The sequence below is a fragment of the Chrysochloris asiatica genome, unplaced genomic scaffold (assembly GCF_000296735.1).
Source record: "Chrysochloris asiatica unplaced genomic scaffold, ChrAsi1.0 scaffold00097, whole genome shotgun sequence".
NCBI classification, from domain to species: domain Eukaryota; kingdom Metazoa; phylum Chordata; class Mammalia; order Afrosoricida; family Chrysochloridae; genus Chrysochloris; species Chrysochloris asiatica.
The window spans coordinates 11,536,697-11,557,028 of NW_006408615.1; the positions used below are offsets into that span (position 1 = coordinate 11,536,697).

At 39.9% G+C, this 20,332-nt stretch overlaps 1 protein-coding gene across 1 annotated transcript in view; it reads right to left on the reverse strand.

The window, feature by feature from the left end:
* Window positions 1-20,332, reverse strand: part of XPNPEP3 (X-prolyl aminopeptidase (aminopeptidase P) 3, putative) — an 88,401-nt gene that overhangs the window by 12,709 nt on the left and 55,360 nt on the right. The window contains exon 7 of the mRNA XM_006866879.1: window positions 14,349-14,434. Within this exon, the coding sequence (XP_006866941.1) occupies window positions 14,349-14,434 (86 nt within the window). The remainder of the gene's footprint in view (window positions 1-14,348; window positions 14,435-20,332) is intronic.

Below are 20,332 nucleotides of genomic sequence, written 5' to 3' on the forward strand. Positions count from 1 at the left end.
GGTTTCTGAGGAGCAGTTCAAACCAGAGATAAAATTCACCTAACATAAAATCTACCACTTCAACCTCTTTGAAGAACACACTTGAATGTTTTTCATTATATCCACAATGTCTACAAACATCACCAGTATCTGATTACAGAAAGTTGTCATAACTCCCCAAAAGAAATCCTGCACTTTTCTAATTGCTCCCTTTTCCCATCCCTTGTTTATTGTTGTTATGTGTCTTCCAGTCCGTTCCAACTCGTGGAGACCCTGTGTTGGGTTTCCAGGGAGCGGCTAGTGGGTTGGAACCACCAACCTTGTGGCTAGCAGTCCAGTGCTTATCCTACAGTGTCACATGCTATGGTAGCCACTAATTTGGTGTGGCACTATAAGATAAGCACTAGACTACAGGGTGACTTTAACTGCAAGGTTGGCAGTCCAGAGTCACCAGCCGCTCCTCAGAAGTCCTATACAGGCTTACTATCAGTTGAACCAACTTAACAGCACCTAACAACAATTCTATGGATTTGTCTATTCTGGTCATTCCATATAAATGAAATCAGATGATATGTGGTTTTTTGTAATGGGCTTCTATGCATAATGTTTCCAAGGTCCATCCACGCTATAGCATTAATTAGAACTTCATTCCTTTAAATACTGTCTAATATTCATCTTCTTGCTTTGTTTATCAGCTGATGGATAGTGGATTATCTCTACTTTTTGCTCATTATGAATAAATAATATTGTGTAAAAAATGAATATTGTGTACAAAAAAAAAAAAAAAAGATATGGGCTGAGTTCGACCACGTTCCATAGACTCCTCTTGACCTTGAGATGAGAGAAAGAAGATCAAGGACTGGTTGGTACAGAGTTTGGGGAGACTTGGGAACTCCTGAACCCATAGACTCTTAGCCATGGAGGGCTAGAGCTGAGAGTGAAGTGTCCAGCTGATATGAAGTGGGGGGGAGACAAACAAGAATGCTCAAACTTGCAGATAGTACCCATTTGACTAAGCTTTGGTGGCTTGATGACCAGAGCTCAACTAAAGGAAGATAAAGAAATTTGATAAAGGAAGCAAGTATGAATTGCTACAATTTGATGAACTTGACTTATACTTATGGATGTAGTAGCTCAAAATATCAACCAAAGGGAAGGAATGAGGAGTCTTCACATCAAGGTTCAAACCTATTCCCTCAGTATATAGGGTTGATAAGGACAGACAACTTAGACACTGGCTACTTAAAATGGGGGAAGGGGGTAATGAAGGCATGAAATGGCTTACTTTCAAGTTTTCAAGAGGGAGTTTAGTTTCAGAGTGTGAGGGGAAAAGTAGAATCCCAGATTGAATAGTTTTCATATTGTCTAGATGGGTCTTGTTGAAAAAAGATGGGGATAGGATTCTTTTTTTTTTTAAGTGTTTATTGTGAATTAAATGATAGTTCACATGAGAGAACATAGGTTTTACACTCATTGTTTCATTGAAATGATTACAATCTGGGGATAGGATTCTTTCGATTTAATAGTGACTAATTGTTATCAAGATGTCAGCTTGAGGACTAAGGTGCGCCTGACCCAAGCCATAGTATTTTTAATAACCTCATATGCATGCGAAAGCTGGACAATGAATAAGGAAGACCGTAGAAGAATTGATGCCTTTGAATTATGGTGTTGGAGGAAAATACTCAAAGTGCCATGGGCTGCCAAAAGAACCAAAAGATCTGTTTTGAATGAAGTGCAGCCAGAGTGCTCCTTAGAGGCCAAGATGGCCAAATTCATACTTTGGACATATTGTCAGGATGGAGGGTCATAGAAAAAGAGGAAGACCCCCAACAAGATGGATTGGCCAGGTGGCAGCATCAATGGACTCAACTGTGCCAACAGTAGTGAGGTTGGCCCAGGATCGGACAGTGTTTCGTTCTGCTGTGCGTAAGGTCGCTGTGAGTTGGTGCCGACTGGATGGCACCTAACAACAACAATTGTTATCAATTAGTCAAGACCTTTTTAAAGTGTTGAAGAGCAAAGATGAATGCAAAACCGATGTTCTCCCATGTAAACTATAACTCAAAGATAAATGGAGAAAAGAAAGAAGTTGTTAAAGACTTCATTTTGTTCTATCAACCACCAACACTCATGGAAGCAACAGTCAAGAAATTAAACAACATACTGCATGCATTAAGCAAATTAACTGCACAAGACCTCAGACTGCAAAGATGTCAGTCTGAGAATTAAGGTGGGCCTGACCCAAGCCATGGTATTTCTAATAACCTCATATGCATGTGAAAGTTGGATTGTAAATAAAGAAGGCTGAAGAAGAATTGACTCATTTGAGTTATAGTACTGGAGGAGAATATTTCAAGTACAATAGACTTCCAGAAGAACATACAAATCTGTGTTGGAAGAAGTACACCAGAGTGCTCCTTAGAAGCCAGAATGGCCAAACTTTGTCTCTCATACTTCAGACATATTATCAATAAGGACCAGTCCCTGAAGAAGGACATCATGGTTGGTAAAGTAGAGAGGTTCAGCAAAATAGAGGAAAACACCCAATGAGATGGACTGGCACAGTGGCAGCAGCAATGGGCTCAAGTGTAGCAATAGTGAGGTAGGTGGAGGACAGGGCTATGAGTGGGAGCCAACTCTATGGCACCTGACAACATCAACAACATAATTGTCACACTGTAGCATTTCATATAAAATATAAGAACCTTGAAAAAGTTGAGTTCTATTTACCCCCTTCATTCTTTGTGCTACAAAGTATCTATACTAACACCACAATGAAGTGCTGTATCTTTTGCTTTAAATAATAATAGTCATGAAAAACAAAACATGTTAACATTTACCTAAATATTTTACCATTTCTGATGATCTGTCTTCTTTCCACTAGATTCAAAGTATATGGGTGTCACTTCCTTGCAGCCTGAAGAACTTCATTAGCATTTATTGTACTCAGGTTCTGGTAATAACAAAGTCCCTTAGTTTTTGCTTATCACACAATGCCTTCATGCCACTGGCCTTTAACAAAGATTCTTTTACTGGATGTGAAATCTTGGATTGACATTAAAGGGCCTTCCACTGCCTTCTAGCTTCTATTGTGTGGGAGGAGGCCAGTTATTAATCATATCATTACTTGACATGTAATATATTGTTTTTGAAAATTCAAGTAAATGATTTGTTCATGCCTTTCATCAAATTATGGAAGTTTTTTTTTTTGGCCATTCTTTCTTTAAAAAAACAAACAAAAAAGAAAAACCCCACAACTTTTTATTGTGACTTGAGTAAAGATTTATAGAGCAGATCATCAGTTTTACATTCCACAAATCACATATTTAGTTTCATCTCAATAACTGTAATCCCCTCCATGTAACATCCTTTATCCCACTTCCTCCCTGAGTCTCTTGTTTCCATTCCTTCTTCTTTCCCAATCCTTCTGAACTCTTGTTCTTAGGTAAAGCCACCCTCCCTTTTGATCTTGAATGATTGGCCATTCTACGGTGAGTATCTCACCAGTGTTGGTGTTCCCTTGTATACCTATGTACTGTTTGGCTGAAAATCGAGCCACGTGAGTGAGTTCACTTCCAGACCTGAAGGTGACTAAGGCCATTATTTGAGTGGTTCCCCCACCCCACCCATTCCCTCTCAACTTCTGGGCTCCAATATATGTTAAATTGCTTGAAATTTTCAAAGATTCATTTTTCTCTACGATATATTTTAAATTTACTGCATCTTTTGCTGTTTGTAAACTGCTGTTAAAAAAGCCGTGCCATAAGCTGTGTTTTTAAGTTATTGTATTTTTGAGCTTTAGAATCTGCATTAAGTTTTCTGTTAAAAAATATTTTTATAAAACAAAATACAGATTTAGAAAGTCACACAAATAAAATAAGTACCTTGAGAAATTATCAAAACATGAATAGCACTCAGGTCAAAATCTAGAATGTGGCCAATTATCCCAGAAACCTTTTCCCTATACCGTCTCATTTCAATTATAATCTACTCTAAAACTTTTACAGTAATTATTTCCTGGTTGATTTTGTGGATATATTTATCATTTTTCATTGAGATATATAATTCATATAAAATTGTATTTACTCTTTTAGAATATACAATTTCTATATTGTGTGGGTATTCATAGAATGCTGCTACCACTGTTGTGTTGTTAAGTGCTGACGAGTAATTCCAACTCATAGCGACCCTGTACAGTTTCCAAGGAGTGGCTGGTGAGCTTGAACAGCCGACCTTGAAAATCAAATGACCTTGCAGTCCAGTGCATTAATCCACAGTGCTACACTGCAACCACTGTTGTTGTTAGGTGCCATCGAGTTGGTACTGACTCATAGCAACCTTATGCACAGCAGAACGAAAACATTGCCCGATCCTGGGCCAACCTCACTATTGTTGCCACGTCTGAGCCAACTAATGCTGCCACTTGGCCAATCCATCTCGTTGGGGGTCTTCCTCTTGTTCTCTGACCCTCCATCCTACAAAACATGATATCCTCCTCCAGCAACTGGACCCTCTTGAAAATATGTCCAAAGTATGAGAGACGAAGTTTGGTGATCCTGTCCTCCTAGGAGCACTTTGGCTGCACTTTTTCCAACACAGATCTGTTGGTTCTTTTGGCAGCCCATGGCACTTTCAATATTTTCCTCCAACACTATAACTCAAAAGCATCAATTCTTCTATGGTCTTCTTTATTCACTGTCCAGCTTTCACATGTATATGAAGTTACTGAAAATACCATGGCTTGGGTCAGGCGCACGTTACTCTTCAAGCTGACATCTTTGCTCTTCAATTCTTTAAAAAGGTCTTGTGCAACAGATTTGTCTAATGCAATACGTTGTTTGATTTCTTGATTGCTGCTTCCATGAGTGTTGATAGTTGATCCAAGAAGAATGAAGTCCTTGACGACTTCAATCTTTTCTCCATTAATAAGAATGTTGTTTATTGGTCCAGTGGTGAGGATTTTTGTTTTCTTTACATTGAGATGCAATACATAACAAAGGCTGTGCTTTTTGATCTTCATCAGTAAATATTTAAAGTCTTCTTCACTTTCAGCAAGCAAGGTTGTATCATCTGCATATCCCAGGTTGTTAATGAGCCTTCCTTCAATCCTGATGCCACGTTTTTCTTCATAGAACCCAGCTTCTCAGATTTTTTGCTCAGCATACAACTTGCATAGTATGGTGAAACAATACAACCCTGTCGCACACGTTTCTTAATTTTAAACCATTCAGTGCTCCCATGTTCTTATTCAAACAACTACCTCTTTGTCCAGGTACAGATTCCTCATGAGTACAATTAAGCGTTCCAAAATACACATATTTTGCAGTATTATCCATAGCTTGTCATGATTTACACAATCGAAAGCCTTTGCGTAGTCAATAAAGCACAGGTAAACATCTTTCTGATATTCTCTGCTTTCAGCCAACATCCATCAGACACCAGCAATGATATCTCTCATTCCACAGCCTCTTCTGAATCCGGCTTGAACATCTGGAAGTTCTCTGTCAATGTATGATTGTAGCTGTGTCTGTATTACTATTAGTAAAACTTTACTCGCACGGGATATCAAAGAGATTGTACGATGATTTCCGCATTCCATTGGGCCACCTCTCTTTGGAATGGGCACAAATATGGATCTCTTTAATCAGCCAGCTAACTGTCTTCCAAATTTCTAGGCATAGATGAGTGAGTGCCTCCTGTGATGCCTCACTTTCTTGAAAGATTTCAATTTTTATTCCATCACTTCCTGGTGCCTTGTTCTTTGCCAATTCCTTCACTGTACCTTGAACTGCCTCCTTCAGTATCATTGACTCTTGATCATATGCTACCACTTGAAACGTTGAACATCAACCATTTCCTTTTGGTACAGTGACTCTGTGTATTCCTCCTTCTATCTTCTCTTGATGGTTTCTGCATCATTCAATAATTTGCCCAGGGAATCCTTCAATAACAAAAATCGAGGCTTGAATTTTTTTCTTCAGGTTTTACTCAGCTTGAAAAATGCTGAGTATTCTCTTCATTTCTGGTTTTCTGACTCCAGATCTTTGCACAATTTGTTGTAATATTTGGCTTGATCTTCTCGAGCTGATATTTGAAATTTTCTGTTTGGCTCTTTTATCTCCTCATTTCTTTCATTTGCTTTAGCATCTCTACATTGGAGAGCAAGTTTATGAATAGCAAAGAAACACTGCAACAATTACCGCTGCCTAATTCCAGAAAATTTTTCACTATTGACCTTAAAGACTTCACATCCATTTTTATCAAATGTGCATCGTAAGGCAATCTACTTTTGATTGAAAATAAGTCTGATATTTAAGTCCTTTCTAATTAGCAGTTAACTTTTCAATCTTTTTTCATTTCCCGTTAAAGAGTCCAGGTTGTTTGAGATATACTTTTACAGAGTCTGGATTTTGCTAATTGTATACCATTAGTTCAGTCTAACATATTCTTTTCTCCTTTTTATTTCTTGCAAATTAGAAAATGAATCAGACTAAGGCTCAATCCCTTTGACAAGATTATATGAAGTAATCTGACAAAACATAAGCACATAATGTCTAACTGTGATATAAGCAGCCTCTGATGCTTAGTGCTTATAAGTATTCATTCATGGGGGTTTCAATATAAAAATACCCTAATTCTATCATTTCTTTCTCATTTATTACTTGGAATACTTCTAAGCTGGTATGTTCCTTCATCTACTTGGTTACCCAATGGTGCAGTTCACAAAACAAAGATAGGGTAAGTGCTCGGTTTTTTTCCCCCTCAGCTTTCAATGTAATCAATTGATTCACATCATCCCTTGAAGATACCAAATACTTTTCTTCTTTAAAAAATATCACTATAAATTCATATACTCACATCTGATGGGTATAAATTTACTGCAATAATTTGACTAAAGCTTCAAGATTTTGGCATTTCTTCATGTTAATTTCAGAGCCTTTTTGCCAAGATCCTAGTCATCTCTTCAGTAATTTTCTTGCTATCTGGTATTATAAGATGTTCCAAGCTCATTTCAAGAAATTTCCTGATCCAGATCTGGAATTAATCAATTCTCTAATAATCTCTCATGTATTTTTAGTGAAAAATGACATTTGAAGATCACAATTCTGACACTAGGTATACTCATTGTACTAAACTGATCTGGTTTTTTTTCAGCAGACAGAACTAGGGAAAGGGGAAAAAAGATACATATAAAGGGAAACAGATTCATGAATTCATGTGGATATTGCCATTTCAAATCTGAGGCCACAGAGTTTTAATTTAATCTCTCTGTTATTTGTTATCTTCTTTCTTTCATACTGAGAATCCTGGATCTCAAGGGATGGTAGATTAAAATATTTCGTAATTACTGATTTGTTTTACCCTATATCAGATACATAACAGTGTCAGAATAGCAATACAAATACAATAAGCAAAATTATTACTGTAACATTAAGACTTTTAACATTATTTTCTCTTCTTAAAAAATAAGACCCCCATTTTAAAAAATAGCTGTGCTATCCTACATTTTCAAAGCATATGCCTTTAAATATGAGGGTAAATAAAAATCACAGAAACCTAACAAAAATGTCAAAATGTGAAGCTGTTTATTATTCCTTAACAAATCCTCCATCTAGGACGACACACATTTGAAGGCAGTGTTTTCATTTCTCTAACCATTTCTCCCTGACTCATCTGTCATTTTATTGTACTGTGGTATCTTGCATGGCGCTGTGAGCTGCAAGCTACGCCACCAGTGTTTTGAATACCAGCAAATTTACCTATGGTGACCAGGTTTCAGATACGCTTCCAGACTAAGACACACTAGGAAGAAGAAGAGAGGGACTACTTCTGAATATTTAGTCATTGAATATCTCAGGAATAGCAGTGTAACACTGTCAGTACCAGAATATTGAAATATGGTAAAAAGCACCAGAATACTGTCAGATACAGTGCCGGAAGATGAGTCCCTCAGGTTGGATTACTCTCAAATACGACTGGGAAAGAGCCGCCTCCTCAAAGCAGAGTTGACTGTTATGATATAAATGGAGTAAAGCTTTAGAACCTTCATTTGCTGATGGGGCACAACTCAAAATGAGGAGAAACAGCTATAAACATCTATCAAGAATTGGAACATGGAATACACAAAGTATGAATCTAGGAAAATGGAAAGTTGTTAAAAATGAAATAGAACGCATAAGCATCGCCATCCTAGGCATTAATGAGCTGAAATGAAATGATATTGGCTACTTTGCATCTGACAATCACATGGCTTACTATGCAAGGAATGACAAATTGATGAGGAATGTCATCATATTCATCATCAAAAGGAACATTTCAAGGTCGATCTTGAAGTACAATGCTGTCTGTAATAGGATAATATCCATATGCCGACACGGAGGACCAGTTAATACAACCATTATTCAAATTTACCACCAATCACTAAAGCCAGTGATGAAGAAATTGAAGAATTCTACCAACTTCTTCAGTCTGAAATTAATCAAACATGCAATCAAGATATATTGATAATTACTGGCGATTGGAATGCAAAGGTTGGAAACAAAGAGGAAGGATGAATCATTGAAAAAAATAGGGCCTTAATGATAGAAATAATGCTGGAGAATGCATGATAGAATTCTGAAAGCCCAATGACATCTTCACTGCAAACTCCTTTTGTAAACAACATAAAAGACTATACACGTGGACCTCACCAGACAGAACACAAAGAAATCAAACTGACTACATCTGTGGAAAGAGACGGTGGAAAAGCTCCATATCATCAGTCACAACAAGGCCAGAGACAGACTGTGGAACACACCACCAATTGCTCATATGCAAGCTCAGGCTGAAGCTGAAGATAATGAAAACAAGTCCATGAGAGCAAAAACATGACTTTGAACATACCTCACCTTAGAGACCATCTCAAGAACAGATTTGATGAATCAAATGCTAATGACCAAAGACCAGAAGAGTTGTGGAATGACATCAAGAATATCACACAGAAGCAAGTGACGCCAGAGACGATGACGTGGAGAGATAGAGTGGCTGGAGACTTTAGACCCAGAGAGGAAGAGGGGCTGTGTGCTGACGACTCGGGGGTAGGCTTGCAGGGTATACCCTTTGGTTAGTTGACGATACATGGAGGGGATTGTAACCATGGCAATGAAACGATATACGATAGGATGAATCTAAAGCTAATTTCTCTGTTCTCCTATGTAAACTATCACATAATTCACAATAAAACATTAAAAAAGAAAAAAAGAACATCACAGAGGAAGAAAGCAAATGGTCATTAAGAAGACAATAAAGAAGGAAAAGACCAAATAGATGTCAGCAGAGACTCTGAAACTTGCTCTCCAATGTAGAGATGCTAAAGAAAATGAAAAAAAAAAAAAAAAAATTTAAAGCCTCGACTTGCAATATTGAAGGATTTCTATGGGTAAAAAGATGAGGCTTTCTGCTCCCATAAAGATCTACAGCCTCAGAAATCCTATACAGGGTCGCTATAAGTTGGAACCAACTCTACGGCACATAACCACCACCAACCATGGTAAAAATATTGAATGATGCAGAAAGCCTCTAAAGAAGATGGAAGTCATATACAGAGTCACTGTACCAAAAAAGAAATGGTTCATGTTCAACCATTTCAAGAAGTAGCATATGATCAATAGCTAATGATACTGAAGGAAGAAGTATAAGTGTACACTAAAGGCATTGGCAAATAACAAGGTTCCGGGAATGGATGGAATACAAACTGAAATCTTTGAATAAATTGATGTGCCACTGGGGACACTCACTCATCTATGCCAAGAAATTTGGAAAACTGGCCAACTGACTGGAACAGAGTCATATCTGTACCCCTTCCAAAGAGAGGTGGCCCAACGGAATGTAAAAATCATCAGACAATATCATTAATATTGCAGGCAAGTAAAATTTTGCTAAAGTTAATTCAAAAACGGCTACAATAGTACATTGATAATGAACTGTCAGAGGTTCAAGTCAGATTCAGAAAAGGACATGGAAAAAGGGATATCACTGTTGCTGTCAGATGGATCTTGGCTGCGAGCACAGAATACCAGAAAAATATTTACTTGTGCTTTATTGACTAAGCAAAGGCTTTCAATTGTATGGGTCATGACAAGTTATGGACAACACTGTGGAGAATGCATATTCCAGAACACTTAATTGTGCTCATAAAGAACCTGTACAAAGACCAAGAGGCAGTTGTTTGAGCAGAACAAGGGAACACTGAATAGTTTAAAGTCTGGAAAGGTGTGCGCCAGAGTAGTATTCTTTCACCATACCTTTGGAGGAAGGCTCATTAACAACCTGTGATATGCAGATGACACAACCTTGCTTGCTGAAAGCAGAGAGGACTTAAAATCCTTACTGATGAAGATCAGAGACCACAACCTTTGTATGGATTGCATCACAATGTAAAGAAAACAAAAATCCTCACTACTGGACCAATCCTCACTACTTGGCCAAACTTCATCTCTCATACTTCAGATATATTGTCAGGAGGGACCAGTCACTGGAGAAGGATATCATGTTTGGTAAGGTGGAGGGTCAGAGAAAAAGAGGAAGATCTCCAATGAGAAGGATTGGCCAAGTGGCAGCATCGATAGACTCAAGCCTAGCAATAGCAGTGAGGTTGGCCCAGGATCGGGCAGTGTTTCATTCTGCTGTGTATAAGGTCGCTATGAGTCGGTACCGACTCGATGGCACCTAACAACAACAACTGGACCAACAACTAAAATCAAGATAAATGGAGACAAGATTAAAGTTGTCAAAAACTTAGTTTTGCTTAGATCAACCATCAACAATCATGGAAACAGCAGTCAAGAAATCAGAAGACGTACTGCATTACACAGAGCTGCTGCACAAGACCTCTTTGAAGTATTCGAGAGCAAAGATGTGAGTTTGAAGACCAAGGTATACCTGATCCAAGCCATTATAGTTTCAATAACTTCATATGCATATGATAGCTGGCCAATGAATAAAAAACACCGTACAAGAATTAATGCATTTGAGTTATGGCGTTGTAAGATGATGTTAATAGTACTGTGGACTGCCAAAGAGCAAAAAAAAAATTTGTGTTGATAGAAGTCTATATAGTCAGAATGCTCCTTAGAAGCTAGGATGACCAGACTTCATCTCTTATCAGGAGGGACCAGTCCCTGGAGAAGGACATCATGCTTGGTTAAGTGGAGGATTATCAAAAAACAGGAAGACCCCCAGTGAGATGTATTGGCACATGGGCTCTAGCATAGTAAGGACTGTGAGGTTGGAGCAGAACAAAGCAGTTTTCTTTCTGTTGTGTATAAGGTCGCAGTAACCAACTCTATGGTAACTAACAATTACCACCTTTGCCTAAAGTATTATGGACTCTTTGATTTATACCATGTCAAAAATGACAATTTTGGCATTCTAGAGGGACTCAAATTGCATTCCTTTGGCTTCGCAACAGATTGCTGACGGCCAACCACACCTACCCCAGAAAAACGAGCACATGAATTGTCCTGATGGTAAAAAACTTCCTCGGTGCAATTTTCCTGGCCTTTTCCTCCTCAATATAGTTTTCAATTTTCTTAAAGCTTTTTCATAATAAACCCTTGTGATTGTCCTGTGTTCCTGTAGAAAATCTCTATGTAGACTACCCCTTTTGAATCCCAAAATACAGTCACTATATTCTGAGCTGATCTCTCTGCCTTGAATTTAATTGGCCAGCAGATCCCTTTGGAAGCCACTACTTTGAATGGAAAATCCAATCAAAGTAGTGGTTAAAATTCACTCCATAAAAATCCGATTCATGTTTGATACTGTGAGCAAGTGTGAACTGCTACAATCTGATGAAGTGGACCACTGCTATGGATGAAGTTGCTCAAAATTCCAAGCGAAATGGAAGGATTCTTTCTTCATATCAAGGAACAAACTTGTTTCCTCAGTGCATTGGGCTGACAGGGACAAATAATCTAGACAATAGCTCTAATATTGGAAAGGCTATAAAGGCACAAAGTAGTTGGCTTACAAGCTTTCGTAAGTGTGCTTACTTTCAGAATGAGGGGAGTTAAGGTAGGATCCCCACTGGATAGTTTTCCTCTTCTCCTGGTGGATTTGGTGAAAGGGGATGGGGGAATGATGCTGGCAGGATGTTATGATTCAATGGTAACTGTCAACAGGATTGTGATTGTCACATCTGTAATTGTAGAAGATGTGTAACTAAAAGTGGGGAGTAGTTCATCTTTCATATCAGGAGCAGACGATCCCAGTTCAATTAAGAGGGAAAAGGATGAGTAGACTGTAAGATCCTACATAGAAAAGCGGGGGTGGCATGGAGAGACAGAGCAGCCGTGGGCTCTGTCCTATGGACTGAGTAAGGCTGTGTGGCTATGGGCAGAAGGCTGGCTTGCAAAATGTGCCCTTCAGGCATTTAAATCATATACATTTTTGGTTTTGTATGTGTACATCAAATATTTTTGCTTTGTTTATTTGTGACATTTAAGATGTCAAAGGGAAGACACAGAGAGAAGTAGGATAGCTGTTGTTGCAAGGGAGGGTATTATAGTCACTGAGATGAAACAAAGCATATAATTTGTTGAATGTAAAGCTGATGATCATGTCTGTTAACCTTCACTTTATTCACAAATAAAGTTAAAAAAAAAAATTCATCTTCATTAGCTTCAAATCTTGCTTAAAAGACAATGGAAAAGATCTGATCTCTGAACGAGCTGATCTTTGCGCAGTGGTTTTGGCACCCATCAAATCAGGAGCTTGCTGAGGCCGAGATGTTCCCTTAACCATGTGAGATCCCAACTTCAGTAGTTAGCACATTAAGGGTAATTCTATGGTCTTCTGCCACCAGTTTCTGATCTTTAATTACAGTTTTTTCTCAATCTTCTTTAAAACTCCTCATTTATCTAAGAACTGTTGTTTTTCTGTTGGGCAGCATTCCTATAAACTTGTTGCAAAAAATTCAATGATTTCAGAAAATGTCCACAAGAGCTTTGTGAAGAAATGGATATTAGCTCTCATCTCAAAATGGTTTTCTCCAAGGCACAAAAAAGTATCCTTTGTTTTGAAGGCACCCTAATGATACTAAGTGTGATTATGAGAGAACTTGTCTGCAGCCTTACACTGATGAGAGACATGGTCGAGCACACAGTTTAGAATAAACCCACACAGGAACTAGAACCCTAGTGTCAGTACTTTCTGACTTACCCTCAATATGATCCTCTGTCTCTCGTAGCCCTCATCTTGTCTTATATCTACCATTAACAATGTTTATTCACCACTAGTTCTTATATCAATATATCTTTAGTTATTTTTGTTGTCTGAAACTCATTCTGAAGTATGTTGCTGTTTTTGTAAATGCCTTCGAGTCAGTTCCGACTCATAGCAACCCTTTATAGAGTTTCCAAGGAGCAGCTGGTGAATTTGAACCATCGACCTTGCAGTTCAAACCAACTTTGTGGTCCAGTGCTTTATCCCACAGTGCCCCACCAGGTCTCCATTCTGAAGTATAGGAGGGCTGGCCAATAAATCTTTCTGTGGTGATGGAACTGTTCCATACTTGCATTGTTCAATATAATAGCCAACAAGTGATTATTGAGCATTTGAAATGTCGCTAGTGAATCTGAAGAACAAAATCTTAAACGTGATTCAATTTTAATGAAATTAAATTTCAACAGCTCCATATGACTAGTGACTATAATATTGGACAGGACAGCTAGAAGACAGATGCCTCAAGGAGGACTAATGGGAGGAGTATTTCTTGAGTTTTTACATTGATACCAATTTGTCCTCTTTATTATTCAGAGTGGGTTTTGCTGCATATAAAATCTTTCGCTCATGTTTTCTTTCTTTGAGCATCTTCACTGTGTTATTTGCTCCTGTAATCAAGCACTTAAAGCCAAGAAGGCAGTGGGGTTTTCTGCTGTCTGAACTCTGTGGATTAGGGAGTGCTCTCAAGCAAAAGTCCTATCTATTTAAATTTTACTCATTAGAGTTCTTTACAGGATAGACTTGTTCAGTTTATGCTTGTTTTAGGAAATTCTCTGGCACCTTCAGATAGTTGATTTAATTGTTTTATCCAAATTTTATAATTGTTATCTGCAGAGAGTTAATCCAACAAATTAATCTACTATAACTGAAATATTATTTATGTAAACAGAGAAAAACAAACTTCAAAATCATCTTTTAAAGTGTGTGTACACTAACTGGCTGTTTCTAGGTGCCTGATCCTGTGGTATGATGAATAAACCGATCTCAGAAGAAACATCAGGGACTCAGAAGAATGCATCAGGGACTCTAGACCTGAAGGGGACCCGTATGTCTTTAGCCATTTGTTAAGAAGCAGTGGGACATGTCCCTCTGAGAAGTCCTACCTGCCGTTGACAGGCCAGGTGCGGGTGATGTCACTCACGTAGCAGGAAGACTCACAACCGCCATCCAGAAGCACCATTTCTCCATCCTGGAACCACAGGAAGATGGGTCAAGTGAGTGACCAAGCAACTGTAAACCAGTTTTTGTTCTAACACACTTTGTGCCTTTTATTTATTTTGTAAAAGCTCTAGTTTAAAGATCAATTTCTGGTTCCTTATAAGAAACAGCACCTAACCTTATCAAATGAACTCACATTGGCCCCAGAAAGATGAAATGAATAAGCTGTAGAACTGTTGCAGACCGTGTAAGACTAGTCAGAGGTTCGAGGCACTCTAGGGCTGAGTGTAACAAATGAGGCCACTGGCAGTTAATGGAAAATTGCTTTCATCTTAATATTCAGGTATATATATTAAATTAATACACTGGAGCCTTTGAAAATCCACAGATAAATGTGATATTTTCCTAAAGCCGAGACTAAAGGTTGCAAGGTTAAACCTTTCTCCAAAGGATTAACTAAAAATATTTTAGCTACTTCTCAGTTCTTTGTTCTATAGACAAAGAACCCATCCTCCCTAATCCCTTTTCCAGGTGCAGCCCATTCACCTGGGCGTCTCCTGCAGAACTCTCACCTTCCTCTAACTGACCTCAGGGGCTATAGATATGTTAATTGGGCCTGAGAATCCAAGTTGCTGGCCTGGGATTCGAACCAGTGAAGAACAATGTAAAGTTACCTGAATGTCTGGAAAATTACTGATGTTAGCTGTATCCTGTTTTAGTCCCTCCCAGCTTGGTGTGAAACTCCTCCCCTAAATAAAACAGAGGCCCGGGCCTCCCCAGGTGTGCATTACTGGTTGGAAGGCATGGAGTAAAGATTGCGGTACATTACGGGTTGGAAGGCATGCATTAAATATTGCAGGGCAGTGAGTCGCTGCCTGCAGAGGCCATGATGCCTGTAGTCCCAAGCCTGCCCACCAGTGATGTATCCACCCTGGCTTTGGGGTGCCTCATTGTCTCCCTTCTTCTGTTTGTCTGTGTATTCTTTCGCTATCCCTATCGCCGCTGGATCTCCCCTCCTCGTGAACCAAAAACTCGTGACAACTATGTCGAGGTCAGACCCCGGCGTAGAACTAGGTAGCTATGACTAGGTACACAGATTACACTATCACTGCTACTGAGTCAATTGTGACCCACAGAAACCCTGCAGACAGAGTTACCCAGACTGTTACAGCTTACTCCTGTGGTGCGGCTAGTGGATTCATACCACCAACCTTTCAGTTAGCAACCAGGCACTTTAACCACTGCATCATCAGAGCTCCTATGAATTATATTAGTACATCATAAATGCTACCATTATCATTAATAATAATAAAGCTGTGTAAGTTGGTCTCCAGAGTCTTATTCAAACACAATGGCTCCTACCATGTAACTATGAAATATCACTTCTCCCTCATGATAAATGTGGGAAAAGAAGAAAACTTCGGTTTTTCTTTATTTCACTGCCTGCTGTACTTTATTGAAATGATCTGTTTATGCTCTTGATTATAGGGACAAGGTCTTATTCAATTCCAAATAAATATAAAATCAGTCATAGCACAATAATAGTTAAATCACTCAAGTCCTTTAAGTCTTCTTTAACTAATACTCTCAGGATAATAGGATTCAAAACAACAGAAAAAGCATACATCGTCATAGCTACTGCAAAGAATGGACTCATGGTGTGGCGCGGTGGGGTGTGCACTGGACTGCAGACCACAAGGTTAGCAGCTGCTCCTCAGAAACCCTATACAAGGTCACTATGAGTCCAAACCAACTTGACAGCACTTCACAACAATTACATATACACATAGGGACTTCTGGTGTGGCGCTATGGGATCAGCGCTGAACTGCGAGTCACAAGGTCAGTGGTTCAAACCCACCAGCCACTCCTCAGAAACCCTATAAAGGGTTGCTATGAGTCGGAATTGACTTGAAGTCACTTAACAAAAACAACTACATAGATACTTAAGGACTCCTGGCATGGCACTGTGGGATCAGTACTGGACTGTGAATCACAAGGTTGGCAGTTCAAACCCACCAGTCGCTCTTTGGAAATCCTATACAGGGACACTATGAGTCGGAACCCACTCGACAACTACATAGAATGGATGTGGTGTTTTGTTTCTGGCAATCTGGTAGACTACATTTCCAGCTGGAAAACAAGAAGCCGCCAGATAAAAATAGATTTTATGAAATGGTGACATCACTACTTTGAAAGACGTCTTTAGAGCTGCTTTTATTTTGAACACAGGCAAACTCTGAACTTAATCTACAGCTGGGAGTCATAATACGGTAGCAGAGAAAGTGCTACCCAGAGATCCTGCAAAAATTCAACCTGAGACCCTCATGAAAGATAAAATGGTCTCAGGTCATTTGGACCCTGGTAGCTTCGGTAGCTTCTCACAAAGACATATGCAAACCACCTCTGAAGGAAATCTACCCCAATGTCAGTCTACAAAATTTCCAAAAATAGCAACAAGTATATATGTGGCTCACAACCAAGGAGGTAAGTCATCGTGAGTAAAAGGACCAACTTTACACCTTCCAAGAATTTCAAATAATGGGAAATATCCACTATAGAATAGCTAAGCATGAAATGGTAAAAGGATAAATAATGAAGCCACAACAATAAGCAAGCAACAAGAGACGATTCAGAAGAATAATGTAAAATTGAAAGAAGCAAATGGATATGAAACCATTAAAAACAACATCACTCAGTAGAAGGTTTAGAAAGCAGATCAGACACTTGAAGAAAAAGTAGCTTCCTAGAAAACCCAAAGCCTACAGCCACTGAGTCGGTTCCAATGTATGGTAACCCTATTGTTGTTGTTGTTAAGTGCCGTCGAGTCGGTTCCGACCCATAGCGACCTTGTACAGGGTTTCCGAGGGTGTAAATCTTTACAGGAGTAGAAAGCCTCATCTTTCTCCCACAGAGCAGCTGGTAGTTTTGAACCGCTGACCTTAAGGTTCACAGCCCGATTCGTAACCACTATGCTACCAGAGCTCCTGGTGACTCTATAGGACAGGGTAAAACTGCTCTTTAGGGTTTCCAAGATTGGAAATCTTTATGGGAGCAGACAGCCTCATTTTTCCCCTTGGAGTGGCTAGTAGGTTTGAAACACCAACACTGTGGTTAGTAGCCCAAATACTTAATCCAGAACACCACTAGGGCTCCTTTCCCAGAAGACAGGTGTACCAAACTCACCTAGAAAGATCCAGAGAGAGTCCAGGTAAAGTTAAATATGAAAGAGAAGTGGCCTATAGAGGACAAAATGAGAAGGTCCAATGCACCTCAACATGGAATCCTTGGAGGTGCGAAGAAAGAGCATGGAGAAAATGTTATAGAACTAGAAAGGTATGAACTCGGAGGCTAAGGAAGCAGAAGGTATCATAATTAAGTGAAAAAAATTTTGTGCTTAGACAAACCATAATGAAACTAAGGAATACAAAGGAGAAAGAATTCTTTAAAGCAGGTAAAGAAACTTTGCTGCAAAAATATATGGGGGCAAAGTTATGAAAACTTCTTAGACATAACCAAAAACCTTGAGAGGATGAGCAGCTCAGCCTGGGGACTCAATATCAAAGTTCTGGAGTTCTACAAGGTCAACTGGCATAACACAGTCCACGAAACAATGTTCCCGTCCTACGGTGGTGAGTAGCGACTAGGGTATTAAAAGCTCATGACCCAGGAAACATCAAGGCAAGTGGTCAGGTCCCCTCAGTGCAAACCGCCTTCAAAGACTAAGATTCAATGGGAATACACGCTCTGATTGGTGACCACGCTAGTCACCAATAAGGGGAAGTGAGGGAAAACCAGCAATGAAGCAGCGAGTTAAGCCCTACAATGATCAATAGACTTCTGTGAATCCAGGTGAAAACCTGGTTGGCCAGCAGTGTAGCAGGACCTGGGGACTTTTGGGCCCAGAGCCAGTGACACAGCCACAGAGGACTAGAGTGGAGAGTGAAACGTCCAGTGGATAAGAAGAGAGGGCATATGCACAAGAACACCCACACTTGCAGATAATACCCACTTGATCTGGCTTCAATGACTAGATGATCAGAGCTCAACCAGAAGAAGAAAGAAGAGGAAAAAAAAGTGTAATCTGATACAATTTGATGAACTTGACCTATACCTATGGAAGCAGTAGCTCAAAAGAGAGAACAAATCCTTACAGCAAGAATCATTCCCACCCCCTCCACACACACAGTAGACAGGGATGGGCAACTTGGGCATTGGCTACCCAAAATGGGGAAGGGGGGCAGGGGCTACAAAGGCAGGAAGTGACTGGCTTACAAGCTTTCAAGAGGGAACCTAGATCCAGAGGGCCTGGAGGAAGGTAGAATTTCCAGTGAGTAGTATCCAATCTGTCTAGGCAGGGCTGATGAAATGAAATGCAGACAGGTCTCTTGTGATACAATAGTGAATAATTGTTATCAGGATTGACTGTGAGGGTTGGAAATGTAAAGGTAGATGTTTTATAGCAAGGAGGGGAGTGATTAATTTTCCAGTCTAGGAGCGGAGCTCCCTAGGCCTATCAATGGAGAAGAGCAGAGAGCGGGACCCTACCCAGAGAAGCAGTGATGCCTGAGATGGAGGCAGAGACGACGTGGAGCGATGGAGCAGCTGGGGACTTAGATCCAGAGAGGAAGAGGGACTGTGTGCTGAAGACCCGGGGTGTGTGGGGGGCAGGCTTGCAGGGTATACCCTTTGGTTGGTTGATGATACATGAAGGGGATTGTAACCACGGCAATGAGATGAAATACGATAGAATGAATGTAAAACTAATGTTCTCCCATGTAAACTATCACATAATTCACAATAAAACATAAAAAAAAAAAAGCTCATGACCCAGGAAACATCAAGGCAAGTGGTCGGGTCCCCTCAGTGCAAACCCCCTTCCAAGACTAAGACTCAATGGGAATACATGCTCTGATTGGTGACCACGCTAGTCACCGATAAGGGGAAAGTGAAGGAAAAATAGCAATGAAGCAGCGAGCTAAGCCCTACAATGTTCAACAGACTTCTGTGAACCGGGTGAAGACTTGATTGGCCAGCAGTGTGGCAAGACCTGGGAACTCTTGGGCCCAGAGCCAGTGACACAGCCACAGAGGACTAGAGTGGAGAGTGAAGCATCCAGTGGATAAGAAGAGAGGGCATATGCACAAGAACACCCACACTTGCAGATAATACCCACTTGACCTGGCTTCAATGACTGGATGATCAGAGCTCAACCAGAAGACGACGAAAAGAAGAGTAATCTGATACAATTTGATGAACTTGACCTACATCTATGGATGCAGTAGCTCAAAAGAGGGAACAAATCCTTACAGCAAGAATCATTCCCACCCCTTCCACAAACTGAGTAGACAGGGATGGGCAACGTGGACATTGGCTACCCAAAATGGGGAAGGGGGGCAGGACTACAAAGGCAAGAAGTGACCAGCTTACAAGCTTTCATGAGGGAACCTAGATTCAGAGGGCATGGAGGAAGGTAGAATCTCCAGTGAGTAATATCCAATCTGTCTAGGCGGGGCTGATGAAATGAAATGTGGATGGATCTCTTGTGATACAATAGTGAATAACTGTTATCAGGACTGCTTGTGAGGGTTGGAATTGTAAAAGGTAGACGTTTTGTAGCAAGGAGAGGAGTGATTAACTTTTCAGCCTAGGAGCGGAGGTCCTTGGGACAATCAAGGGAGAAGAGCGGAGAGCGGGACCCTACCCAGAGAAGCAGTGATGCCTGAGATGGAGGCAGAGACCATAACGTGCACAGATGGAGCTGTTGGGGACTTTAGACACAGAGATGGAGAGGCACTGTGTGCTGATGACCGGGGAGCAGGCTTGTAGTGTATACCCTTTGGTTGGTTGATGATGCATGGAGGGGATGTTCTCCCATGTAAACTAGCACATAATTCACAATAAAACATTAAAAAAAAAAAAAAGGATCAG